Source organism: Cavia porcellus, unplaced genomic scaffold (genome assembly GCF_034190915.1).
Source record: "Cavia porcellus strain 051 isolate PalLab524CR breed Dunkin Hartley unplaced genomic scaffold, mCavPor4.1 scaffold_1, whole genome shotgun sequence".
Lineage (NCBI taxonomy): Eukaryota > Metazoa > Chordata > Mammalia > Rodentia > Caviidae > Cavia > Cavia porcellus.
Window position 1 is genome coordinate 89659640 of NW_026947484.1, and position 23695 is coordinate 89683334.

General features: G+C 32.8%; 1 protein-coding gene across 2 annotated transcripts in view; it reads right to left on the minus strand.

Annotated features, from left to right (window-relative positions):
- Positions 1–1073: 1073 nt before the first annotated feature.
- Zdhhc21 (zinc finger DHHC-type palmitoyltransferase 21) overlaps positions 1074–23695 on the minus strand; it is a 55869-nt gene continuing 33247 nt past the window's right edge. For both annotated transcript variants that reach the window (XM_013155095.3, XM_005004711.4), the window contains 3 exons: positions 18535–18651; positions 9783–9826; positions 1074–9245 (listed from right to left, as the gene is read on the minus strand). In XM_013155095.3, coding sequence (XP_013010549.1) covers positions 9113–9245; positions 9783–9826; positions 18535–18651 — 294 coding nt within the window. In that variant the 3' untranslated portion in view covers positions 1074–9112. The remainder of the gene's footprint in view (positions 9246–9782; positions 9827–18534; positions 18652–23695) is intronic.

The window sequence follows — 23695 nt, forward strand, 5'->3', positions numbered from 1 at the left end:
ATGTAGTTCAATGGCCTTAAGCTCACTTTGTAACCCAGGCTGATTTGCAATGATCCTTTTGTCTTAGCCTCCCAAGGGCTGGGGTTACAAGAGCCACTTCAGCCTAGCCCATAACAGCATTTTAAATTTAGGTTTGTTCCCATCCAACACATATCATACCCATAATTCAGGAATATTGAAAATCTAAAAATTGGCTTGAGAAAAGTGAAGAGCAGGATTCTAACTTAAATGAGTTGAAAGAATCCTAAATTACCTATCTTCTAGTCCCCTACCCACCCCCACAAAAACTGGGCTCATATCTGTAAAAAATTGTTTAGTACCCTTCTTGGGGCAGGGGAGTGAGCTGCCTTTTCCCAGGATTCCCACTCTTGCAAGAGAAGCATAAGTGTTTCCTGTACCAGGAAATCTCTCTCATTTCTGTATATACCACTGAAGTACGTACTAAAACTTCTGCCCAATAACCCTTCCTGTACTCCTTACTGACTAGTCCTCAAAGCATTTTTTTTTTTTTTTGTGACAGGAGTCAGGAAGCTTGCAAATATTATATGTTTAAGTGGGTAAGGTTCCTTCTCTCAGTTTTGGGAACCTCCTCACACTCAGTCCAGTGACATATCCATGCAGCTTATCTCTAAGACAAATATTCCTGGGCCAGGGATTAGTTGAACAGCACAGCACTTGCCTGGAAAGGGCAAGGTCCTGAGTTTGATTCCTGAACCAACAAGAAAAAACAAGATAAATATTTCTAACTAGGAATACTGTTTTTGTCAGTTTCAGCCCTTGCATCTACACCAAGTTCTTCATGGATAGTTAATGAATTTTTTTTTTTATCAGTACTAGGGATCAAACTCACGACCGCCTTCTTGCAAGGCATGTGCTTATGCTGCTGAGCTAAATCCCCAGCCCCAATTAATGAATTTTGGAATTATGGCAGAACAGTATCTTAAGGCTTCTAATTTATGAACACTCATCAAAACTATACACAAATATTAAAAACCTTATCACACTGGTAGTGCTGAAATCTAGACTTTGGTTGATTTTAGGAAAGAGGTAAGGGGGAGAAAAAAAGACTCCTCTGTTTTTAAAAAATATTTATTTAAAAATAAGATTTCTAAAAATACAGTACATAATACATTTCAAGAGAAGTAAAAATGCCACAATTTAAATTAAAAACAATCTGCAAAGAAAATAGAATATTACATGAATAAAACCAAATCACTAAAATAAATTAAAAACAGTATCACTGTTCATAAGGTAGATACATAGTTTTTCATTTTAAGAACCAGTGTAGACTTTACATTTAAACAAGTACATCTTGGATATATGATTCCCAATTTTACCCACTTTCCTCCTCCTTCCCAATATATTCTTAAATATCTCAACTACTATTTTTCTTATTATAGTTAGCATTATAAATATAAGTGAAGATTTTCTTTAAATGCTCTTACAATAACAAAGTAAAACAGTAAACAATGCAGAAAACCAGCACTCAGATTTATACATCTTACATACTAAATAAAAAGAAAATGCCTGACAAGTTTAAAAACAGGATCTTTAACATATAAGAAAAGTCAAATTAAAAAGACAGGCTATGGGAATGGGATATAGCTCAGCGGCACAGCGCCTATCTGGCAAGCTTGAGGTCCTGAGTTTGATTCCCGGGACCCCTCTACCACTGAAAAGAAAGGATATAATACTGTACAGAATTTGGAACTAACAAACTTTCAGGAGCCTCAAAATAACACACGTTTTGTCTCTTTATTAAATTTGCCAGTCATATTAAACAACCAAGCAAAGTACGAATTCCAGAGACATAAAAGATGATCATAAGGCATGATCACATACGCCCGTTCTCCCCAGAGCCTCCCATCATGCCTCATGTCAGACTTGCAATTCATTTTGGTATCTCTGACTATGGTAGAAAATGTTCCTATTATACCTTTAGTTGCTTTTTTTTATACCTATGCTAAAGTGGGTTTTTTAAAGTTTTTAGAAACTATTCTCTCTGGGAGATAGTGGTTAGTGAAGAATTCTTTACTATCCTTATAACTTGAAAAATAACTACATTCAGCTACAATAATTTAAAGCATGCTTAAATGAATCAAATTACTCAGAACCAATATAATGACAACACAATCTAGGAAACTGCTACAAATGAGTCAGATACACTATGTTGCTCCATCTCATTTTTCTTTCAAACAAATTTTTGCTTTCACCGCTAATACATTTATTTAGATTCTTGCCTATCAGTCATATGATCTGAAGTTATGTTTCACACAAATTTCAGACTTTTTTCCATTCAGAATTCACTGCAAAACCATATACTGCACTGTATTGGCATCAAGGAAAAATTGATTTTAGATGGTCAAAAATAATGTAAACATTTCAGAATGTGATTGTCTTCTTTTTGAATATATGTACCTTGCTACCATCTTGCCTGACTGATTAACCATGTCAATTTCAGTTTTAAGGACACTAAATGATAGTGTTTTTAAAGTTTAGGAGAAATAGGAAACCAGTATAGTAAACATAGCAGTATTATATTTGGACAATTACATTTGAGTATTTTTCTCCACTTTTAGAAAATGAATCATTGGGTAAAATTAGTTTTCAAAATAATCTTACTCTGAATTTCCATGTGAAGTGAATTAAAATACCCAGGATATTTATTTACTTATTTATTTGGTAAGGTTCACCAATAGTTTTGCTTAAATCAAGGTACATTTATATTTTGTACTGGGAACATTTTTTGAAGTGTTCTTTATCTTTATTGGAAAAGTGGACAATGTAGCAATATCATTGTTTAATGCCACTAAGGATAATAATACACATAAAGAGATGTTAAATTCTTTATTTTTTTTAAAAAAATGGACCCATTATTAACCCATCATTTTAGCATTTTATTTCAGTATTATTAAAGTAACCAAATGCTGTATAATTCATTTATAGAAATAAAAGAGTAAAGTATTGCTTTTTACTCAATGTTGCAGGAATAAAAGCAAAAAAATAACTTACAAAACTGCTTCAATTATCTATAGTACTACACCTATTAAACTACCTTTTAAAGTAGCCCAGCTGTATTAAAATATAAAATTAAAATTCTTACCAATCTGCCTAACTGGAGAGGGAGGGTAGGAGTTCCTAAATGAGACACATTTAAAATAAATTAAATTGAGGCAGAAGTTGCAAAAAAAGATCTGTTAAAAATTGTTCTTAATACCATTCATTTCTACTTTACAAACACGAAGATGTGAGACAGAAAACTTTCAGTCTACCAAAAAGGAAGTTAACTCTTTGGTACAGGAATTAAAAATGTCACTCAATGCTACAATGAATAGCACCAGGATGTTTTAGTTGTTGAGGATGTAAAACACTAACTTCAGGCACCAGTAGGTTAAAGTATTACTAATGCATACTGGTAAGAACACAGAGCTTGCAAAATGCAGACAAGCTTTCCCTTTAAGAGCCTACAAACCAACCCTGTATTAAGTCAAATTGGTGAGCAAAGTCACAAAAAGAAACACACCTTTCCTTGCTGTTTTGTCCATATCATTGTTTATGCAATATAAAGCTATCAATATCAAAAAGGATCAAAGTGCTGAAAAACTGTGGTAAGCACTACATTGTTTCAGTATATCACTACACTACAGGAAATTCAACATAGTAACAAAAAGACCCTTCCAGGTATCAACTCTAAAAGACCCCAAATATTAAGATGAAAATAACTTTTTATATTTAAATTGTTGATGTTTCTTCTGGTCACAGAATTTTCTGTAACGTTAAGAATCATTTCTTTGCCAAAAGAGACCTACAGAAAAGGTCTCAGTTCTTTCAAACTTTGGGTGATCTATTCATTTCTCCTCTGCATTAAATAGGTGCATTTTCTACACTTTTAATACTGTAGGAAACATATGTTCTACAGTTACTTATTTAAAATTAAAAATAACTTGTCAAGGTATTTAACCAGTTAAAGAGAAAGAGCAAAGTAAACTCCTTGATTAAGTAACACAAACTAAATGCTTATTGCATAACAACTCTTAGAATAAAATGGTAACAAGAGATAAGGTTAAAATGATAAAAGCAAAGAGATTCTCTGATGTAACAGGAACTATCTTCAATTGACCCCATTAATGCAATGCTGATTATTCATCCTTTATCTAGCCTTCTCTCCAGCATATTAAGTTGCCTTATTTCCTTCATACAATTTTTTGGCTATTTACTACTCATTGGTATATGTCCTCTATGATGACAAGGGGAGAAGGATATGATATAGTAAAAATTATGATAATGAAAAGTAACAGTAATGTCAGTGACTTAAGGATATTAAAGTGATTGTTATTTGTGTTTCAAATGAATACTAGCAGTATTACAACATCTGAATAGCAGAAAAAAGTAGTAAATTTTGTTACTAAAAAATGAAATTATAATGAAAGAAGTCAGAGAATTCATTCTCCAGAAGTTAAACCATCATCTCCAAAGCAGACTACTAAATATTGATACTAACTAGTAAATAACATGTATTCAAAATACTTCAATTACTAACACTTGCTCACATTCTACTGTAGAATATTGCAAAATTCAAATGAGAATAGCTAAATACAGAGCATACTTAAAATTTTGATTTATAGATAAAATTCAGAAGACAGTTCCTAATATAGAAGGCAAAAAATGTGGACGTTACTCATTTCTTAATTACATGGTCAATAATACTACCGAGTAGAACATATTAAATATATATGACTTACTAACTACATTTGCCAATATTTATATTTTTTAAAGCAACAATAGTAGGACTGCTGAAAGTCTAATACTTACATCTGTCAGTAAACTACTTTATGTTTGTGTTAACTTGACCAAATAAATCCCAGACATATTTATGTATATTATTAGAGGTCATGTAAAAAACGTTATTCAGTAACTATAGTAAACCTGAGCTACTATGTAATCTAGTGATGCATGAAGCATAAGTAGTAGGAGACTAGCAAAAGTCCAGAGAAAAACTTGCATCTCTATTAATGAATATTAGTATCACATTAAGCCACAACTAGACACACTGTGATTTTACAGCAATGTGCATGAGAATAACTGGAAATGTCTCATAATAGAACACACAGAAAATTGTGCGACCATAATCTAAATTAGTACACACTTCCAGCTTCAGAGTGTGTCCTAAGTCTTTGTGATTCTTATTCAGAATTAATATAACTTTTGAACAAAACATATCTCTAATTACTTGTGTGGAGGTGACTTGGAAGTTAAAAAAAACAATAGGTAGAATTAGCCACCATCCTTAGGCAAAAGGAGACTTCTATGCATTAGTAAAAATACACTGACTAATTCTGACAGGTTTAGCTCATGTAGCCTTATGCCCTCTATTTGGTGTGTTGGTTTTTTTTTGGGGGGGGGGTTGCTAAGGATTGAGCCTAGGGCCTTGTCTATGCTCTTGCACTGAACTATACCCAAAGTCATTAAAATTATGTTTTCTTAGGGGCTGGGGATTTAGCTCAGCGGCATAAGCGTCTGCCTTGCGAGCAGGCAGTCGTGAGTTCGATCCCTGGTACTGATAAAAATGAAAAAGACAAAAAAAAAATTATGTTTTCTTCTGAAAAAGAGATTAATAAGTTAGTTGCAATTTTAAATAACTATCTTTATATTAACCACAAATATTTTTATTACAACTCTTAAGCAGAATAGTATGATATTTTTATTATAGTGAAACATCAGGTTAATATTTTTAAACTTTTAAGTCTCGGTTACCACATACCAAAAATTCTTTAACTGAATTTTCACTGCTTGGGGATTCTGAAGTCAGACTACTTTTGACAATGATCTTCAATCTACAGTGAGCCTTAAAACATCTCTGTTTATAGAAAGCAACAAATATGATTGTTCAAGAGGTGCAACTGTATCCTTGTAAAAATCTTTCATCTCCAAAAGTCAATAAAGCACTTTGCTAATGTAAAAGCATCTTTGCAAAAATTAAATGGAAAATTTATAAAGATACACTTTAGTCAACATGAGACTATATCAGTGATGTCACTGCTCATATTTATTTTCTAATGCTGAACATTATTTTGGTTATTTTCATGAATATGCAGGGTACATATTAAACTGGCTACTGAAGGTATACAGACAATGCTGGGAAAGTTAAAAAAAAAGCACAGAAAGAGTACTAATCTCTTATTATAGATATAAGATAGTAGAGCCAGTGAAAAAATTCATTCCAAAATTAAGACAGAAAAAACTTAAATATATTTTTATATACTCAGTTAAACACACTACTTATATGGTTGCCATATAACTGTAATAAATTTCTGTGTTTTGTAATAAACTACAAATTTTAAAGAGCATTTCTAATTCTAAGGAGTTAATTTGCCAAAATAAGGTTTAACATAAAATACAAGATGCCTTGTTTATTCTGATGAGATACAAAATTGTACTGATAGTAAAAAATGTACATAAATGAAGCAGCCAACACATTCTTATAGATTAAAAATAACATCATAAATAGTAACACTCATTTTCATAAAATTTTACTGTGTATACATATACTTTTCCAAGTATATACCTCTGACATGTTCGAAATTTGTGTGTAAAATTTACTTTTGGGACTGGAAATCTCTAGAGTCAACACAATTACATCAATTAGCCAAAAGAGGGCGCAGAAAGAACACTAGAGTTTATGTAATCCTCAGGAAACTGCCAATTGGCTTCTCTCTAGTAGTCTAATAAGAATTAGAAATATAAATCCCACAGTAGGGTTAGGGGTGCTAACCTGAGAACAAGGGAAGTTATAGCGTAAGTCTACGTAGATGTACATTAATACAAATTTTTATGTAAATATAGTGATAAGCAGCATTTCTGCCATTCAAAGGAAATTAGCTTATGCTTATCTAGTGCCTTAGTTTTTAGTTCCATAGCTTAGAAGAACTGGATGCAGACAGAACAGGACCAGGGAATGTAAAGAGGAAGATGGGAAAAGAATATGCCTCAGAAGTGGTAAGTCCAACAACACCAAAAGCACATACCCTTAGAACAGGAAAGACTTCCTCCATCACTTCACCCTAGCTGCTGCCACCACGAGAACAGGTTCTTTAAGGCCTTTGCTTGGCTCAGCTGTTTACCCAAGGTCCTCATGTGAAGAGAATGTATGCAACATAAGGCATTCAACTGACATCTACCTGTATTATGTACAATTTACTTCTTGTTTTGTTTTTTGTTTTTGGTGCCAGGGATCAATCTTACAACCTTGCACTTGCCAGGCAGGCGCTTATGTCACTGAGCTAAATCTCCGGCCCTACAATTTACTTCTTTGTACTAGTTGTGTTGCCTCCAAATTTGGCTAATTAGCTTTTACAAGATCCAACCAAAGTGTCTAATATTAATTTTGTTTCATTAATCTTTATATTTTTACATTAAATTTACTATATACATTTCATCAGCACCAATACTTTCATCTGCCATTTCTAACTTTTTAAGTAACAAAACAATTAAAACATGAAAAACACAATATTATATCTCTAAAAGAGCTTATTCTACTATTTCAGAATATTTTAGAAGGTATTTACAATTTTTGGATAATCAGCCATAGCCCATTGGCTAACACCGGTAACATTCTGCTTCATTTTTTCCCAGTATGATACCTTACTTTCAAAATTAGAAGAAAATTATTAATATAGTCCAAGAATAGCAGACTCTTCTAATCTTCTCTTAAGGAAAAACTGTAAGTACATAATGTTTTTAAATGTATGGATTTTGCAGTATTCTAATGAAAAAACTAAAAGCTGAATTTTTGAAAGCATTCTAAATATTTCCTCACACCAATGTTCTCTGCTTTCCAAGAGATGATTACGACTAGCAATTTAAATTTGTATAAGACTAATGATAAATATAGATCATTACTATTACTTCATTATTGTACAATCATTTCCTAACATTAGCTACAAACATTTTTAACATTAGCTAAAAAAAGATCTCTAGAGCAACACAACTTATATTCAGCCAGCAGAAATTTAACTTCAATTTAGGTGACTACTGATACATAAAAGTTAGTCACCTTTACTAGTAACCTGCTAATAATGAGATACTGACTAGTTATTAGTAAATAAAATTTCAATACGAGTTGCCCAATATCTATCTACCTAAACCTTCAATGTGTAATTTTACATCTACTAGTAGATAAATACAAGTAAAAAGTATATATTTATTTAAAAGCACAATATTCCTTTTTATACTGTACATTATATATTATCTAGTTATATAGCATTTTTAAAATGTATGCATTCTAACATACCACACTAGAAAAAATAACTGAAATTATTGCAGATTTTCTACCATATTTGTTCATTAAATTCTTGGGGTAAAACAAGAATATACAATGACTGGTCACAAGTTTCTCCTGGGAGAAAATATTCTAATAGCAATCACTATTTCAACAGTTAAGGGAAAAACTGATGTGGAAAAAAATTAATCTTTTCTTTATAGTAAGATAGGTAGTTGGTATTTTCCTTCAGTGGTATTTCTATTTTGGTTTGGTGAAGAGAGGAGGAAACATTAGAAAGCCGCTGCTAAGAAAACACTGCCCTTTGTTACTGTTCATTCTTAAACTGCATTTAAAAAATCTTGCAGCACATATAAAAAAGTAGTAAGCATTTTAATCTATATTTGAAAAAAATTTACATATAAGAAGGTATAACAAGTTTTGTAAAACCTGAAGAATTAAATTCAGATTTGGTTAGCACTGCTTAAAAGTGAAAGTTTAAATAATCTGAAATTTCCCACAAATTAAAATCTGTAACACTGTCAGTACTAAAAGAAATTTATGTACAATTATTTCTCCAATCACTGCCTTTGAGTTCAATAACAAAAGCATTTAAAGAAATCCCTGTGGAAAGCTAATTTGAAAGTAAACATGCTTTAAAACTTAAATATAGATCTTGGATTAGTCCCACAACAGGATCAAGATCACTATTAAAATAAAGCCTGGGGCACATTATGATGCCTAAGATTGGTGGGTGGATTTTAATTGACTTGAAGACTGTCATAGTTCTATTATCATAAAACCTGTAACGCATTTCCAGCATGGAGGACCCATCTGTGCCCACCATCCATCTGTTTAGACATGATTGGCAAAGTGGTAGGGAACTCGCAGTGGTTGCCTCTGCCTGAAAGGAATGAACCACAGGATCTTCCAACGAGTGCCAAAAACTTCTGAGAAGGTCTGCTGCCATGGCTTTCGGGGCCTCGATCTACAGAAGACAGCATTATTAGTGAAAGACAGCACTCCCATGGTGCACTTCAGTCAGCTAAAACAATACAGGTTGGCTGGGGATCCATTACTGGACTCTGATGAATTGTGTCCCAGCATCACAAATACAGCTTTGCTTTCATTGTGGCATGCAGCTGAGTTTTAACTCTGGATACAGATATTGTATCTGCATCGTCAATCAACCTAGGGCAACTTTTGAAGCAGAGGAGAATCTCAGGATTAACAGAATGTGTGTCAACAACACAGAAGCAAATCTCTTTTGATGTACTTTTGGAACAAATAATCTAACTTACTTTAGTCAGACAAGGAACAAAAAATGATCAGTACATATTTTGTTTAAAAGCTATCATGGGTAGAGGAACTCCAAATATAAGACAGAGGTATTCTTGTCTATCTAGGGCTTCAGAAAAGGCACCAAGAAAAGCCATCATAATATCTTTCTACTATATATACACAGTTTTCAAATGTAGCTGATTGTTTCAAGTAAATAACATTAGAACTTTACTTTTATACTTACATTTCTTCACAACAATTTGACATCTTTTCAATAGATGTTGTATCCTATTAAAAATAAAAAATACTCATATGTAACAAATTCACTAAATCTTCGTAATTTTAAAATGTTTTTAATCTCCCTGAGAGACTGTTATAAAGATTTAAAAAGATTATATATGGTATGGTTTTAAATTCTTCACATACATCACTGGAATCCCGCTGGAAAAACAAAATCAACATTACACTATTCCACAAAAAAGAAATTTCAATACAAAACCTCACAAAAATAAAATAAAATAAAATCTTTTATTATACTTACTTTTTGATAATTCTTTTAAAAATCTACTATTTATTTTCAGGTCAACTGTCAGTGACCATAAGCTAAAATCCCAAAAGGACACAATAAAGACATTAATGAACAATTATTACTAAAAGTCAAAAGACTGTTGCTGATTCTGAATTTCTATAAACAATAAAATTCAACAAGGCAGTCAATGAATTTGCCATATCACAACAACTTTTGCTCTGAAAACTAAAGTTAGCTCATTAGTATTCTTTAGTAAAAAAATTTCTTTTTTAATAGAAAAGTCACTCTCTATAGTACTACAGTATCTTACTGCCCTTTTGCTAAGGCTCTAATACAAATATATATAAACAGGGCCAGGGATATAGGTTAGTGGCACAAGCATCTGCCTGGCAACCACAAGGTCCTGAGTTCTATTCGTGACACTACAAAAAAAACTATTTATATATATATATATATATATATATATATATATATATACACACACACACACATATATATATATATACACACAACTCAGCAAACAAGATAACTTATAGAAAATGTTAATTTAAGCTGTATTAACAAAGACCTACTATTAGACTGACAAACTGTTATAGGTAATATCCAAATAAATGGAAAATCACCATCATATTTTAAATAAAAATCTATATGCTGAACATACTTTAAAGCATCACAAACTAATAACAGTTTTTTTTCAGTATATAAAAACATCAAGTACTGTATTAAGCTTTCCAGTTATTGGGAGACTATACTTAAAGGAGAAGAGTTTTAATTTGAACAGTGATTCAGAGGATACAATCTATGGTTGGCTGGTTCCAAGGAGAAATATCATGTCAAAAATCTATGTGAAAGGGGCTGGGGATTTAGCTCAGTGGCACAAGCTCCTGCCTGGCAAGCACAAGATCATGAGTTTGTTCCCCAGTACCAAAAAGAAAACAAAAGAAAAGAAAAATCTATGAGGAAGCAAAATTGCTTAGTTCATGGGGGTCAGGAAACAAGTCAGAGTAACAGAGCTAGAAGAATGGGCTAGGGATCACTTATAGTATCCAAGGTCATGCCTCCACACACTACACATCCATATCAAGGAACATGCTAATCTACCAGGCATTTTTAACCCAATGAAGTTGACAAATCAAGAATAACGGTCACAGTCCATACCTTGTCAACTTCACACCCAAAAACATCTCGAAGTAGAAGTCTCTTCTGAGACTCACGGCAAACTTATGGTTAAAAATCTAAAGTCTTAGTAAAAATCAAAAACAAGTTATACAATCTCAAGGTAAATGGTATTGAGTAAAACATTCCAATTCTAAAAGGAAGCAACAGAAGGACGGAAAAGAAATCAGACTGAAACCCAGGAGGACAAACAGTAAATCCTATAGCTCTGTATCTGGCATTAGGGGCACATGGTGGCAAATGTGAATTCCAGTGGGCTTGGGTGATCACACCCTGATTGGCTGTTGCAGCCCACAGGGCTTCTCTCTTAGGCTAGCCCCACACATGCATGGCCTGTGGCTTTCCTCAGATAATATTCCATTTTCATGGCATCTCCAAGTTCTTGGCGGACTCCACTGAACCTATAATTCCATTTCCACAGCTTTATGCACTGCTCTCTCAGGGGTACACTGCGTGGTCTTCCAGGCCTTGCTCTGAAATCTTGGTGGAAACCTTGACACCACAACTCTTGGTATTCTACATGCCTGTAAAAACAGCATCATGTGGGCAATGCCAAAGCCAAGCCCCTTAAACCATAGCTTTAGTGGCCTTTGAAGAGTTGGATGGCTAAATATAGTGAAATAAATCCTGGGGGAAACAGTTCTCTAGGAGGCATTCTCAAGCCGGGGTCATAGGGACTCTGTTCTCACATGAAATGTTTACACTTTTGCACCTTTGAGGTTGCAATAGGTGGCATCTTGCTGTTTCTCCAATGCTGTAAAGCATCTGTCTTGTCCCTGTAAAAAGTACTTGGTTTCTTTTTAATAGTGCAAATCTCTTTAACAGCCACACTTCCTTTGGCCCAATCTTTACTTATGGATCCTTCTGGACCAAAATTTAAATTTTGCACGTTTTTCCACTCTGCCTTTCACCTCCAACTCTCACTATAAATCTAGGAAAAAAGTCCCCATACCACAGCCTGAATGCTGAGCTGCTTTGAAATTTCATCCACCAGATCAATTAATTCAGTTCTCTTAGTCTGTCTTCCACAAAGTTTCAGAACATGGGCAAAATATAAATAGATTTTCTGGCACACTGTAATACATATGCTCTGGTTCTACTGCCAATGGAGTCTTTGTTCACAAATGAAAGCTACCTGCGTGCTGGTCTTCTGTGCTCTGACCAGAAGCATTCTCAGACTTAAAAAATAATGAAAATATTTTGTTGCAGGTAATTTCACCTCACACAAGAGACAACAAGTTCAGTGCCCACCAGGACAGGATCAACAAGACAACTTCCATTTTCAAGGGGATATAAATAAAATTTATAAACCCAGCTATCCAGGAAAAAAGACTCATTCTTCCAGGAATGATGAGAAACAAGTATTTTCTATGTGTTGCTACCATTAGGTTATCTTTATTTCCTGAGAAATACTTACGTTAGGTATGATCTAATGATCAAAATACCTGAAAACCTCCATTAGTCTGCATTAACTAAGAGATACAGGAGAATGTTTCCCTCTTTTAAAAACTATGGCTTTTTTTATAGACTTAAAAATGAACAAAATAAAGATCGTACCTACCGTAAAGAATTCATCTTCTCTTGGTAATTGATATTTGCCTAAGAAATTATCTTTTGAGTTCAATCTAAAATTAAATTTGACTCTAAAAGAAAATGTATCCCAACTAGTAAGATATGGAGGGGGCGGCATGCAGGGGTTCCTAGCTGAAAAAGGGAAGAACATTTATTGCCAGAGGTTACAAAAGTGGAGCACTTTTTAAACAAAAATATAATTTACAAAAAAAAAGCAAAAATGCTATACAGAGCTCCCTTTATAAAAATGTTAAGAGAGCTGGGTTCAGTATAATTAGTAATGATTTGCATATCTGCAAAGCTGACTTGGAGTAGACCAAACATAATTTGAAGACTACTAAATGCTGCTAATTCACAGCTTTGATACTTGGCAAAATTTAATTATAAGGATTAATAATCTCAAGACTACACTACTGAGTACATATTAAAAGGCAAGTAAATCCACTAATTGATTAATGAAGTACTATTTAATAATCTCCTTTAAACTGATTTAACATTTTGAATGTTAAAGATAATTGTCATTGCCTAAGATAATCAAGTTGAAATTAAATCACCCTTGCATTTGTGATTCTTTCTATACAGCATTTATTTAGCAAGCATTAACTTTGGAGTTAAACATGAGCCAGTGTACTTTGGGGAGGGGATTTTCTTTCTTAATTTGAAAGGGTTTGTTTTAAGCTATCTTTAGTAATTCAAATAGAATCCAACATTGTACCTGTGAAACCTAATGAAAAACCTTGCTAATTTTTTCTTTGTAAAATTAAACCCTTTTCCAAAATGCAACTAAATAATCTTCCTCACCATACTAACAAACTCAACACAACTGAAAAAGCACTAAGCTCCAGAGACAGCATCAAAAGATTATACATAAACTCCACAGTGCCCAGGAAACAAAAATGCTTGTATACAAAATTTAGATAAACTGTCAGGAGTGTCATGGCCAACAATAGCTCACTGTCAGACCCTCACAGAATGTGCTGGACCAGCTGTTACAGCACTTCTTGGTTAACTCCCTCCAAGCCCAGTCACTGAAAATACGACTGACACAATCACCCAGCACTGTTAGTACTAGTGCTCATCAGAATAAATATTCCTCTTGGCTGTGGGAACTACTGCTCAATAATTATGACAACAGCTATTACATTACATAAGTAACAATATCACCACTTCACTTAGAAATAGTCTAAGTAAGGAATAGTTACAATAACCTGGTTCTCTAAATAAGAATGCCACAAAGCAGATTTGTTTTTGTAAACAATTTAACACCAATATTAATTACAGTAAAAGTGCACAAATATGTATATTTAAATGCTATTCAAAATTAAATATAAAAATAAAGTAATCCGTTAGAAACAGACTTTATATTAATCTGTTTAACAGAAACATTTGGTTATGTTGAGATCTTTTAACCCTGGAAATGAGATTAGAAATACACTATTATAAGTAATTTCTAATTATTTTATCTGGGTCACAGGTAATCTACTCTTGATAGGTCTAAAATGACATCTGATTATCACTACTATGATTATCCTGTTATCTTCTACTATCAGTTTGGTGTACCGCCTCTCAGAAACCTCATGTTTTTAGAGAGACCATTTGTCCTATTTGTTCTCTCACAGGCTTACATTTAAGCTATGCCATTAAAAAATGTATAGTAGTTGACAGTAGAGATAATGAAATGACATCCTCACTAGTGTTTTCCCAAATACCTCTTGGATGTTTGGGGTACATTGGTTAGGGAAAGAGAAAGACTAATTAAATTTACTGATACCTTCTATTTTTTTCTTATACAGTACTACCTGACAAATCTATCACTTCCCTGACACTGTGGAGTTGTTTGAATTCAGATTATAGCAAAAACATGTCCAGGTGTGAAATTTTAGGTAGGTAATCTTAGTTTTACCATAAAAGTGAAACAAAAATGTATTTTGTAAAGAAAGCAAACAATCTGTATCATTAATCAGAATATTAAATACTATTTTATTTAAATGCTAATTTGTTAGATTTAAAAATTAAAACATGTTAAACAATCAAGCCTTAAAATTTTTAGAATCAATGCAGAGAGGAGTATATTCTGGAAACTTATTATCATTATTATTTAATTCAAAAACAGTACTTGAGGTTCATGATGACAGTCTAGGCAACTGCAATTAAAACTGATAGTGATTTATTTTCAAGAGAAAGTACAGTGACTAAAGACCAGACTAACAGATATTCATGTTCTTTCTCAATACTTGGATTTTCCTCTCAATGTTTCACATGTGTCCAGTTTCAACAGATATAATCCTGTCTAGAACACAGCTTTCCAAAAGGGTACTTTATGTATGTGAAAAGAAGTGAAACGTTTGGAGAACATCATTTAACAAATGTGGCTTGTACTCAGTTTTAGAAACATCACATCAGAACTAGATCTCCCTATTTATACACTGAAATGTTGGTCCATATTACAACAAAAAGGAAAACTACAATTTGAAAATATTAACATGCTGGTTGAGTAAAACAGAGTCAGAATGGAACCCAATATTCTGTACATTTAAAATCAACAAAAAATAATTATTTAATTATTATGTCTAAGTCAGAGGAGAATATTACAATTTTAGATTAAGGATACTTAGAAGATCTTAAAACTTTAACTCTCTGAGGATAATGGGGGAGCTAGCTGTTTGGTTCAGCTATAAATCCCTGACAGCCCTCATTAGGTAACATGTACTCTTAGTTATGATGTTCTGAAATGTTCACTTCCATTAAGAGTAAAACTTTGGGGAAATTTGAAAAATCTTATCATACTATAGCATATAAATTCATATCAATGATTTTTGATAAATTCAAAACATACAAGCATAAGCTGGCAATTTTGACATGACTTATGAACTAAATTAAATTCATTATCATAAATGATAATTATGAGTGAGCATAAAAATAGAAAAAAAATTTTAAGAGAAAACTCTTGATCTTAGCATTGTTACCAATACCAAGCTGTTTATCCTCATCATTATTAGAGAAATCATGAGGATATTAGAAAGTATTTCAAATTGAATTAATAAATATGTATTCAAACATTATTTCATATATCCATAAACAGCCATTAAGCACATGAAAAAGGGTTTAAAATTATTATTCATCAGGGAAATTCCAGTTAAAATAAGAATCTATTAAAAACAAAACAGCTACAATTAAAAAGATTAAATACAAAAAAAGATAATGAAGCTATGAAACAACCATAATCCTCATGTATTGATAGGAATGTAAAATGGTATAATCATTTGAGTAAAAGGCCCAGCAGTTTTCATAAAACAGATGAACCAATCTTACATAACACAGTAATTTCACTTCTACAATATGTTCATCATCCACTAAAACAAACCAACCAACCAACCAATCCTGTATCCTTTAGCTATTATCTATAGTCTCCCAGCACTAGACAATCACAAATCTTTGTTTTCTGTCTCTATAGATCTGCCTATTTTGCACATTTCATTTAATGTAACCATGTAAGTGGTCTTTCTCAGTATGTTTCATGCCTTCAAGATTCATTCATGTTGTAGCAAGCATGAGTACTTCATTTCTTCTTGTATTTTCATAAACACATAATATTCTATTGTATGGCTACACCATTATTTTGTGTATTCATTCAGTTTTAGTTTACTATGCATTGAGTTTAGGCTATTATGAATAATGCTGCCAGAGTCATGTATAGTTTCTGTGTGTACCTAGTGGAATTGCTAAGTCTAATACTAATTCTGTTTAACTTTTTAAAGAACTGCCAGAGTTTTCTGAAGTGGCTGCAAAATTTACCTTCCCACTAACAATGAATAATGGTTCTGATTTTTTTACATCCTCACCAGTGATTGGTTATCAACTGTCTTTTTATTATTACAGCCATTCATGTGGTTTTAAAGCAGTATGTATGGTTTTGATTTGAATTTCTATGATGATTAATGAGCTTCAGCATATTTTTGTGTACTTTCTATTCATGTTTTCTTTAGATAAATCATTCAACTATATTTGAATTAGGTTGTCTCTTTATTATTGAGTTATAAAAGTTCCTGGTCAGATCAATTTATTTTCTCTCATTCTCTAAGGTTGGTTTCTACTTTCTTGTGTCCATCAAAGCACAAATGTTTACAGTTTTGACTAAATCCAATTTATCCATTTTTTCTATGGGACTTTATGCTTTAGGTGTCATATCTAAGATAATATTTCCAAACCCAAGGTCACTAAAGATTATTCCTGATTGTACATACTCCTATGTTTGTCAAGATTCAACTTCAGTTCTCTTGCATGTGGACATCTAGTTGCCCCAGCACAATTTGTTGAAAGACTGTTTTTCACTGATGGATAGTCCTACTAAAAATCAAATGACTATATGAATATATATATGATCTGTGTATAGCTGGCCCTACATATCTGTAGATCCCACATTCATGGATTTATCTAAACATGGATCAAAACCATTTCAAAAATAACATATATCTACAGAGTGTTTTCTGTCACCATTTCCTACACAATACAGTTTAGCAACTACTTACATGGCATTTATATTATATTAGGAATTATAAGTAATGTCGAAATCATTTAAAGTGTAGAGGGGATACCATGAAAATACTATGCCATTTCTACCTAAGGAGCTTAACAGCCAATGAAGACTTTGATATCTACATGGCATACTGGAACCAATCCCTCAGACAGATGTGGACAATTTGCCTCCAGCAAGGTTATATTCATTTATACTCACACCATAAATGTACAGGAAAGCATACTTGCCCTACATTTTCTATAATACAGTATATCATGTTTTTAATTCTTAATATGATTTTTAAAGTCTTTTGTGATAAAGGGACATGACTATACTAATTATGAAGAAAGACTGTATCTCAATCATAGCTGTCATTATTTAGCCTCAAACCGACCGATAAAATTCGTGAAGTAAATGCACCTCTGAGCGGACTAGTGACTATTACGATAATGTGTTTGATGTAACTGGTCCAGTTCAGCAGTGTTAAAAAAAATAACAAGTCCAGGGGCTGGGGATTTAGCTCAGTGGCATAAGCGCCTGTCTTGCAAGCAGGCAGCCATGAGTTCGATCCCTGGTACCGATAAAAATGAAAAAGACAAAAAAAAGATTATTAAAAAAAAATAAATAACAAGTCCAACATAAGTAATAATAAAAAGGGGAAATAACTAAATATATTTACAAGTGTATTTTTCATGTAAAAATGTAAAAAAAAATGACAGTATTTCAGGATTTTTCAATATCGAACATAAAATGGGAGCAGTAAGCCCTTCTGACATCCCAGATAATAACTGTAAACACTTTTTAGTTAGCACCTTAATAAATCAGTAAATATACAAAAAATCACCAAGAAAACAAAACAAAAAAACTGTCAGGTATGGTAGTACATGCTTATAATCCCAGTATTCTGAAAGGCTAAGGCAGGACAGCAAGTTTGCGCTCAACTGAGTGAGACAAGGTCTCAAAAGTAACCAAAAACAGGCTCAATGTGAAAGCCTTGGGTATCGTCAAAAAAAAAAATGTATGTATGCTCTATATCTGATTATAACAACTTTAAAAGTATAGGCATACCAACTTTGACATACCTATACAAGAAAATGAGTAATTTTCTCCTTGCACTTCTAAATCTCCTGTAACTTTCAGCATTAAGTTCCTGATTATGTATTATGTTCATACAATGCCATTTTATACTAAAAATATACTCACAGTGATGATGCCAATTAGTTGTGTATAAAAGAGTCCAGTTATTCCAACTAACATGGTGATACCCATAAAGGCAGCAAGCCTCATGATGGCCAATTCATGTCGAAAAACAAAGAGATCCTATAAGGAAAAAGGAAAAGAAACCTTAAAAACAATCCAAAGAGTTGCTTAGTGTTTCCATAATCATCAGATTTTGACTATCACACATGCCCTTTATTACCTTAAAGGAACTAACACCCTCCCTCTCTTTTGAGGGTGTCCCATTAACGTGTAGATACCTGAAATCTGGAAAACTAAATTTTACATATATTACAATAGAAAGTTGAAAAGTACAGGGTGTTTCACCAGACATGGCTATGATCTCGCCACTTGGGAGGCCAAGGAAGGAGGATCACCATCAGTTCAAAGCAAGCCTAGGATACATAATGAATTCCAGGCTAGTCTAAACTGCATAGTGAGACAAAAAAAAAAAAAATAGCATTTTTTTTAACTGTGTCAAAACCCCCTCAATTTCAAGGTTCCAAGTTGCCCTTATTTGTTTTTGAACCCATATGTGCCAAATCAAAGATTTATACAGTATTTGGTCTACAAAGAAAATATTATACTATTAAAAATTTTGAATGCACAAGCATGAGTCATTTTACTAAAAGAACAATACTAAAGTCACTCAGGCTGAAAGAAAAAAACATGGATATGTGTATATATATATATATAAAAAGTAAGACAGTTATACTACTGATTGCTCTGAGTTCGCTGAAGAGAAAGATTTGTGCTGGTACTGTCGGGACAATTGAATGCAGATGTCTTGTGCTCTGGGTAAATGATTTGGGGATGACAATGCATAATGTATGTACCATTGTTGCCCCTTGATTGATGTGCTCTGAAATTCTGTTGTAGTTTTTGTTATTCTTCCTCTTTTTTTTTTTCTTTCTTTTTATCTTTGAATAAAATGGATTTGAAAAAAGTACTAAGATCACTTTAGGTATTTTGAACAAAATACCTAAACATTATCTAACCTTATATTTTGGTCAAGTGACCAAAATACCTAAACATCTAACCTTATATTTTTTCCATGCAATCACTCAACCAGCACTGTTGAGGGCTATGACATGTAGACATAAAGATATGATCTAAGCCATCAAAAAGTACACAGCTTATCAAAGAGAAAACCCAGCTTTGCAAAGTTCCAAAGCATGATATTTGGTGCAGTGGGAATGAGTACCCAGAGCACTGTAGAAATAAAAATGTGGTTTTAAGGAGAAGAAATAGAAATGCTATGCAGAAAAACTGACTTTATGATTCAGGGCATGAAAATGAGTCCTGAAAACAAACACGTACTATAGGACAGGAAAACAAGCACCTCATTCACCATCCCTGCTATCAACCAAACCAGAGGAGGAAGAGAGTCAAGGAATTAAGATTTCTCAGGAAACATGTTACTGCTAAGTTTTGGAGTAAAAGAGCCACAGTTTACAAAAGCAACAAATGTGTTAGCAGAACCCCCAAAACGTAACCAACCACATGCTTTCTTTCAAATGGATTAAAGGTATCCTGGCAGCCATATCAAAAGTAGAGGTCACTGAAGGTAATATGCTGCCTTGAAACGAAAGAACGGATACTTTCTGTGTATCACATTGATTACTGCTAGTCTGAAGCAAAAATCTGATTCTATACCTAAATCACTAATTTTTTAGCTTGGAAAAAAAAATTTTAAAATTCACTATGACAAAGTGTTGTGTAGCAGTCAAATACTAGGAAATTATTTCAGAACATCAGTAAAAAGACCCTAACTCATAATCTTCACAAACACACAAATGATATGATGGGACTGGGCATAACATGAAACACAATAAGTTCTGCTCTAATGCAATTTAAAAACAAAAATTTGTTTCAAAATAATACATTAAGTAACCAGAAGCATGGGGGAGGGTACTGGGGAACAAACTCACGACCTTGCCAGGTATGGGCTTATACCACTGAGCTAAATCTCCAGCCCCATTTTGTGTTTCTTATGCATGGTTTTATCTGCAAGAACCCCTAAAGGAACAAAGAAAACTGTACCCTGATGAACCAAGGCATGTAGGAATATATACACCACACACACTCCTCAAAATCTCCTAGCTCCCTAGGTCTATCATGTTGATCAACCAGGCCAATCCACATGTTGTTATAATTTCCCTCCAATTTTACAGACTGTCTTTGCCTCACTTTATGGTAACTCACAATGTGTAAACCTAATAGACACTTTCACAAGAGGCTCCTCTCAAGGTAAAGTGCAACATTTATCATGTCTGTATTTCTTAACCATGTAATATATATATATAACTGTGCTGCCACTTTATTAGGTTATTACCCTTTTAAGTATTATTGACAAAGTTTTTGAGTGTTGTGGCTCCATTTTTCCATAAGATTTGTGCTTTTAGTACATGGATTTATACAGTAAAATGACTTCAGAACTGCAAGGCACTACCATATAGCACAGCTCATTATCCTAAAATTATTACTTCACCAAATAAAATCCATCCTCTTTTCTCCCAGTGCAATTTTTTAAAAAAAATTTTTGACCAAATACAATTTATAGTCAGCAATAGTGATGACTTTGAAAGAACTAATTACGGGCGGAAGGGAAGGAGAAAAAGAAGACGAGGAAAAATTAAAATGTGTTACGTACATGTACCAGTTCCATGCCAAGAATGTAAGCATTATGTACTGTAAAATATGTACAACAACAAAGGAAGACAATTAAGAGATAGATGGAGTTTAAAAGGGAGAAAAGGGAAAAGGGATGAAAAAAGGAATAAAGACGTATTATGCATATGAACCAATCCCCACAAGGAATGTAAACATTATGTACTATTATTTATGCACTAATACAGAAAATGATCCAGAAAGTAAAAGAATGCAGGGACCAAAAGGTTCAATCACAGGTACTTACATATGAGTTATTGCCACTACCCAAATTCCATCTAATGCTGGCCACTCGCCAGGTTTATTTGGTATGACAGGAGAAACTGCTTTTAATCACTTTAAATTAAAAAAAAAAAACTGTATCCCAAATTCACACATGCATAGCTGACATCAACACTGAATTCATATCACTGTTTCCAGAGCACATCTTTACTTCTGTCTTAGCATATTCTTAGACACTGTCCTTTTTTGAATCTTAGAATTGCCTTAGCAAATTTTATCAAAATCAAAGGACTAGTACGGTGCTTTTTATATCCTCTTTAAGAAGTCTTTGACCCTGATAATATTCTTCTATATATATTATCTTCCAAACCCTTAAAGGCTTTAAAAGGTTTGCTTTTTATTTGTCATGAATCCTCCTAGAATTGATGCATTTGGTGTTTTTGTTTTCTCAGCGTAAAAGGCAGAAATCTAAATTTGTCACATAAATATTCAATTGTTCCAGGAACATTTATTTAGAAGTTGTCTTCTAAATAGAGATATAAGCCAGGTGTGGTGGTGGGTGCATGCCTGTAATCCCAGCACTAGGGAGGCTGAGGTAGGAAGATGGTTGTGAGTCTGAGACCAGCCTGGGCTAGAAAATGAATTCAAGGCCAGCCTGAACTAGTGAGACACTGCCTCAAAAAGACAAATTTTTTTAAAAATTAAAAGGAAATAAATATATAAGAACGAATTAAAAATTATCTGACTCTGCTTCATCTAAAAAAATTTAAAAGATACACAGTTAGAATTAAAGTGGTATGCTAAAAATGATTAGTTGCATTATCTCAGATATAGCCACAAACTAAAAAAAAAACACTTGCATTATAGAAATAATTACTGTCCATCATATCTAACTGTGAGCAGAAATATATTTTTAAAATATTTTAAACTACTATAATGCCTTCAAAGGATTGTTGGGCAGTCTGTATACTGAGGAAATACTAAACAGGGCTGCCTTAATAAAACAAAATGAAAGCATCAATCAGGAGAGTCAATGAACAACCTTTCAGGAGGCCAATGTGTGATGCTTCAGTATTTTTACCTTCGTATTTAAGATTTTTAAGTGCTACAATAATGTTGCTTAGAAATTTTCCTCAAGGATAAACACAAGTATTCATAGCTTAATGCTATACCACAAATATGAGCTAGGAGCAAACAGAAATCAGCCCAAGTCACACTTTACCAACCAATTTAAGAACAGACAAGTTATTAATCTTTCTTAATCTCTATGACCTGATCTATAAAATGGAAACCATACTATTTGTCCTCTCAGGGTCATTTTAAAAGAGTTGTTTCCAACTGATTCAAGTAATATACAAATCCAGAATAATACCATAAAAAGCAAAAATCGTGAAATATGACTAATAAAATATTCATGGCCAACACATAACTTTTTTAAAGCATAATCTTTAAATAAAGATACCTTCATTCATATTTAAATTAAAAGTTGCAATTTCTTATCTTGGTTTTACTAAACAATAATCATACAACAGTTATAATTCAATATGTCAAAAGAGTAATTTTACTTGTGAACAATAAAGTATGTGAAACAGGATAACACAAACCATGGTCAAGAGAAAAGTTCATTTTCTTCAATATGCATCTATTTTATTCAATTAAAATGCCAAGACATCCTCCAATTTACAGATTTTTAAATATTGATAATAATTTTCATCCCAATAACTACTTACAGTATTAGCTTCAAGAAGAGCTTTACATAAAAGCCAACATTATACTGGCTTGATAAATAAAAATAAATATCAAATGACATTAAGTACTAACATTTAAAAACTTTCTCAGAGATCTCAAAGCCTATAATCTTATCAATTTTTCTGATTCTACCAAAAATGTTTAATTTATGTCCATTTATTTAAAAAGAAACATTACTCAAATTTCTGCAACTTTTCCATATTCCATTTACTTGCTTCTCACACTAATTGAAAATTATGGCCTTTTAAAATTATTGTTTTTAAAGAAGATAGTATATAACAATTTTTTTAGGTTCAAAAGATTTCCTTAGTATAAAACCTATAATACAAATCAATATTTACAGTTTAAAAAATAAATCCTAAATTTGGGCACCAATTCATGGTGAACTATAAATCCTTTATCTCTATACCTTAGTCCTTCCTTCCCACAACAAAGGACACATTTAATATTTACTCACAACTTCATAAATAAAAACATGTAAATCTTTACACATCTATGATAGGTA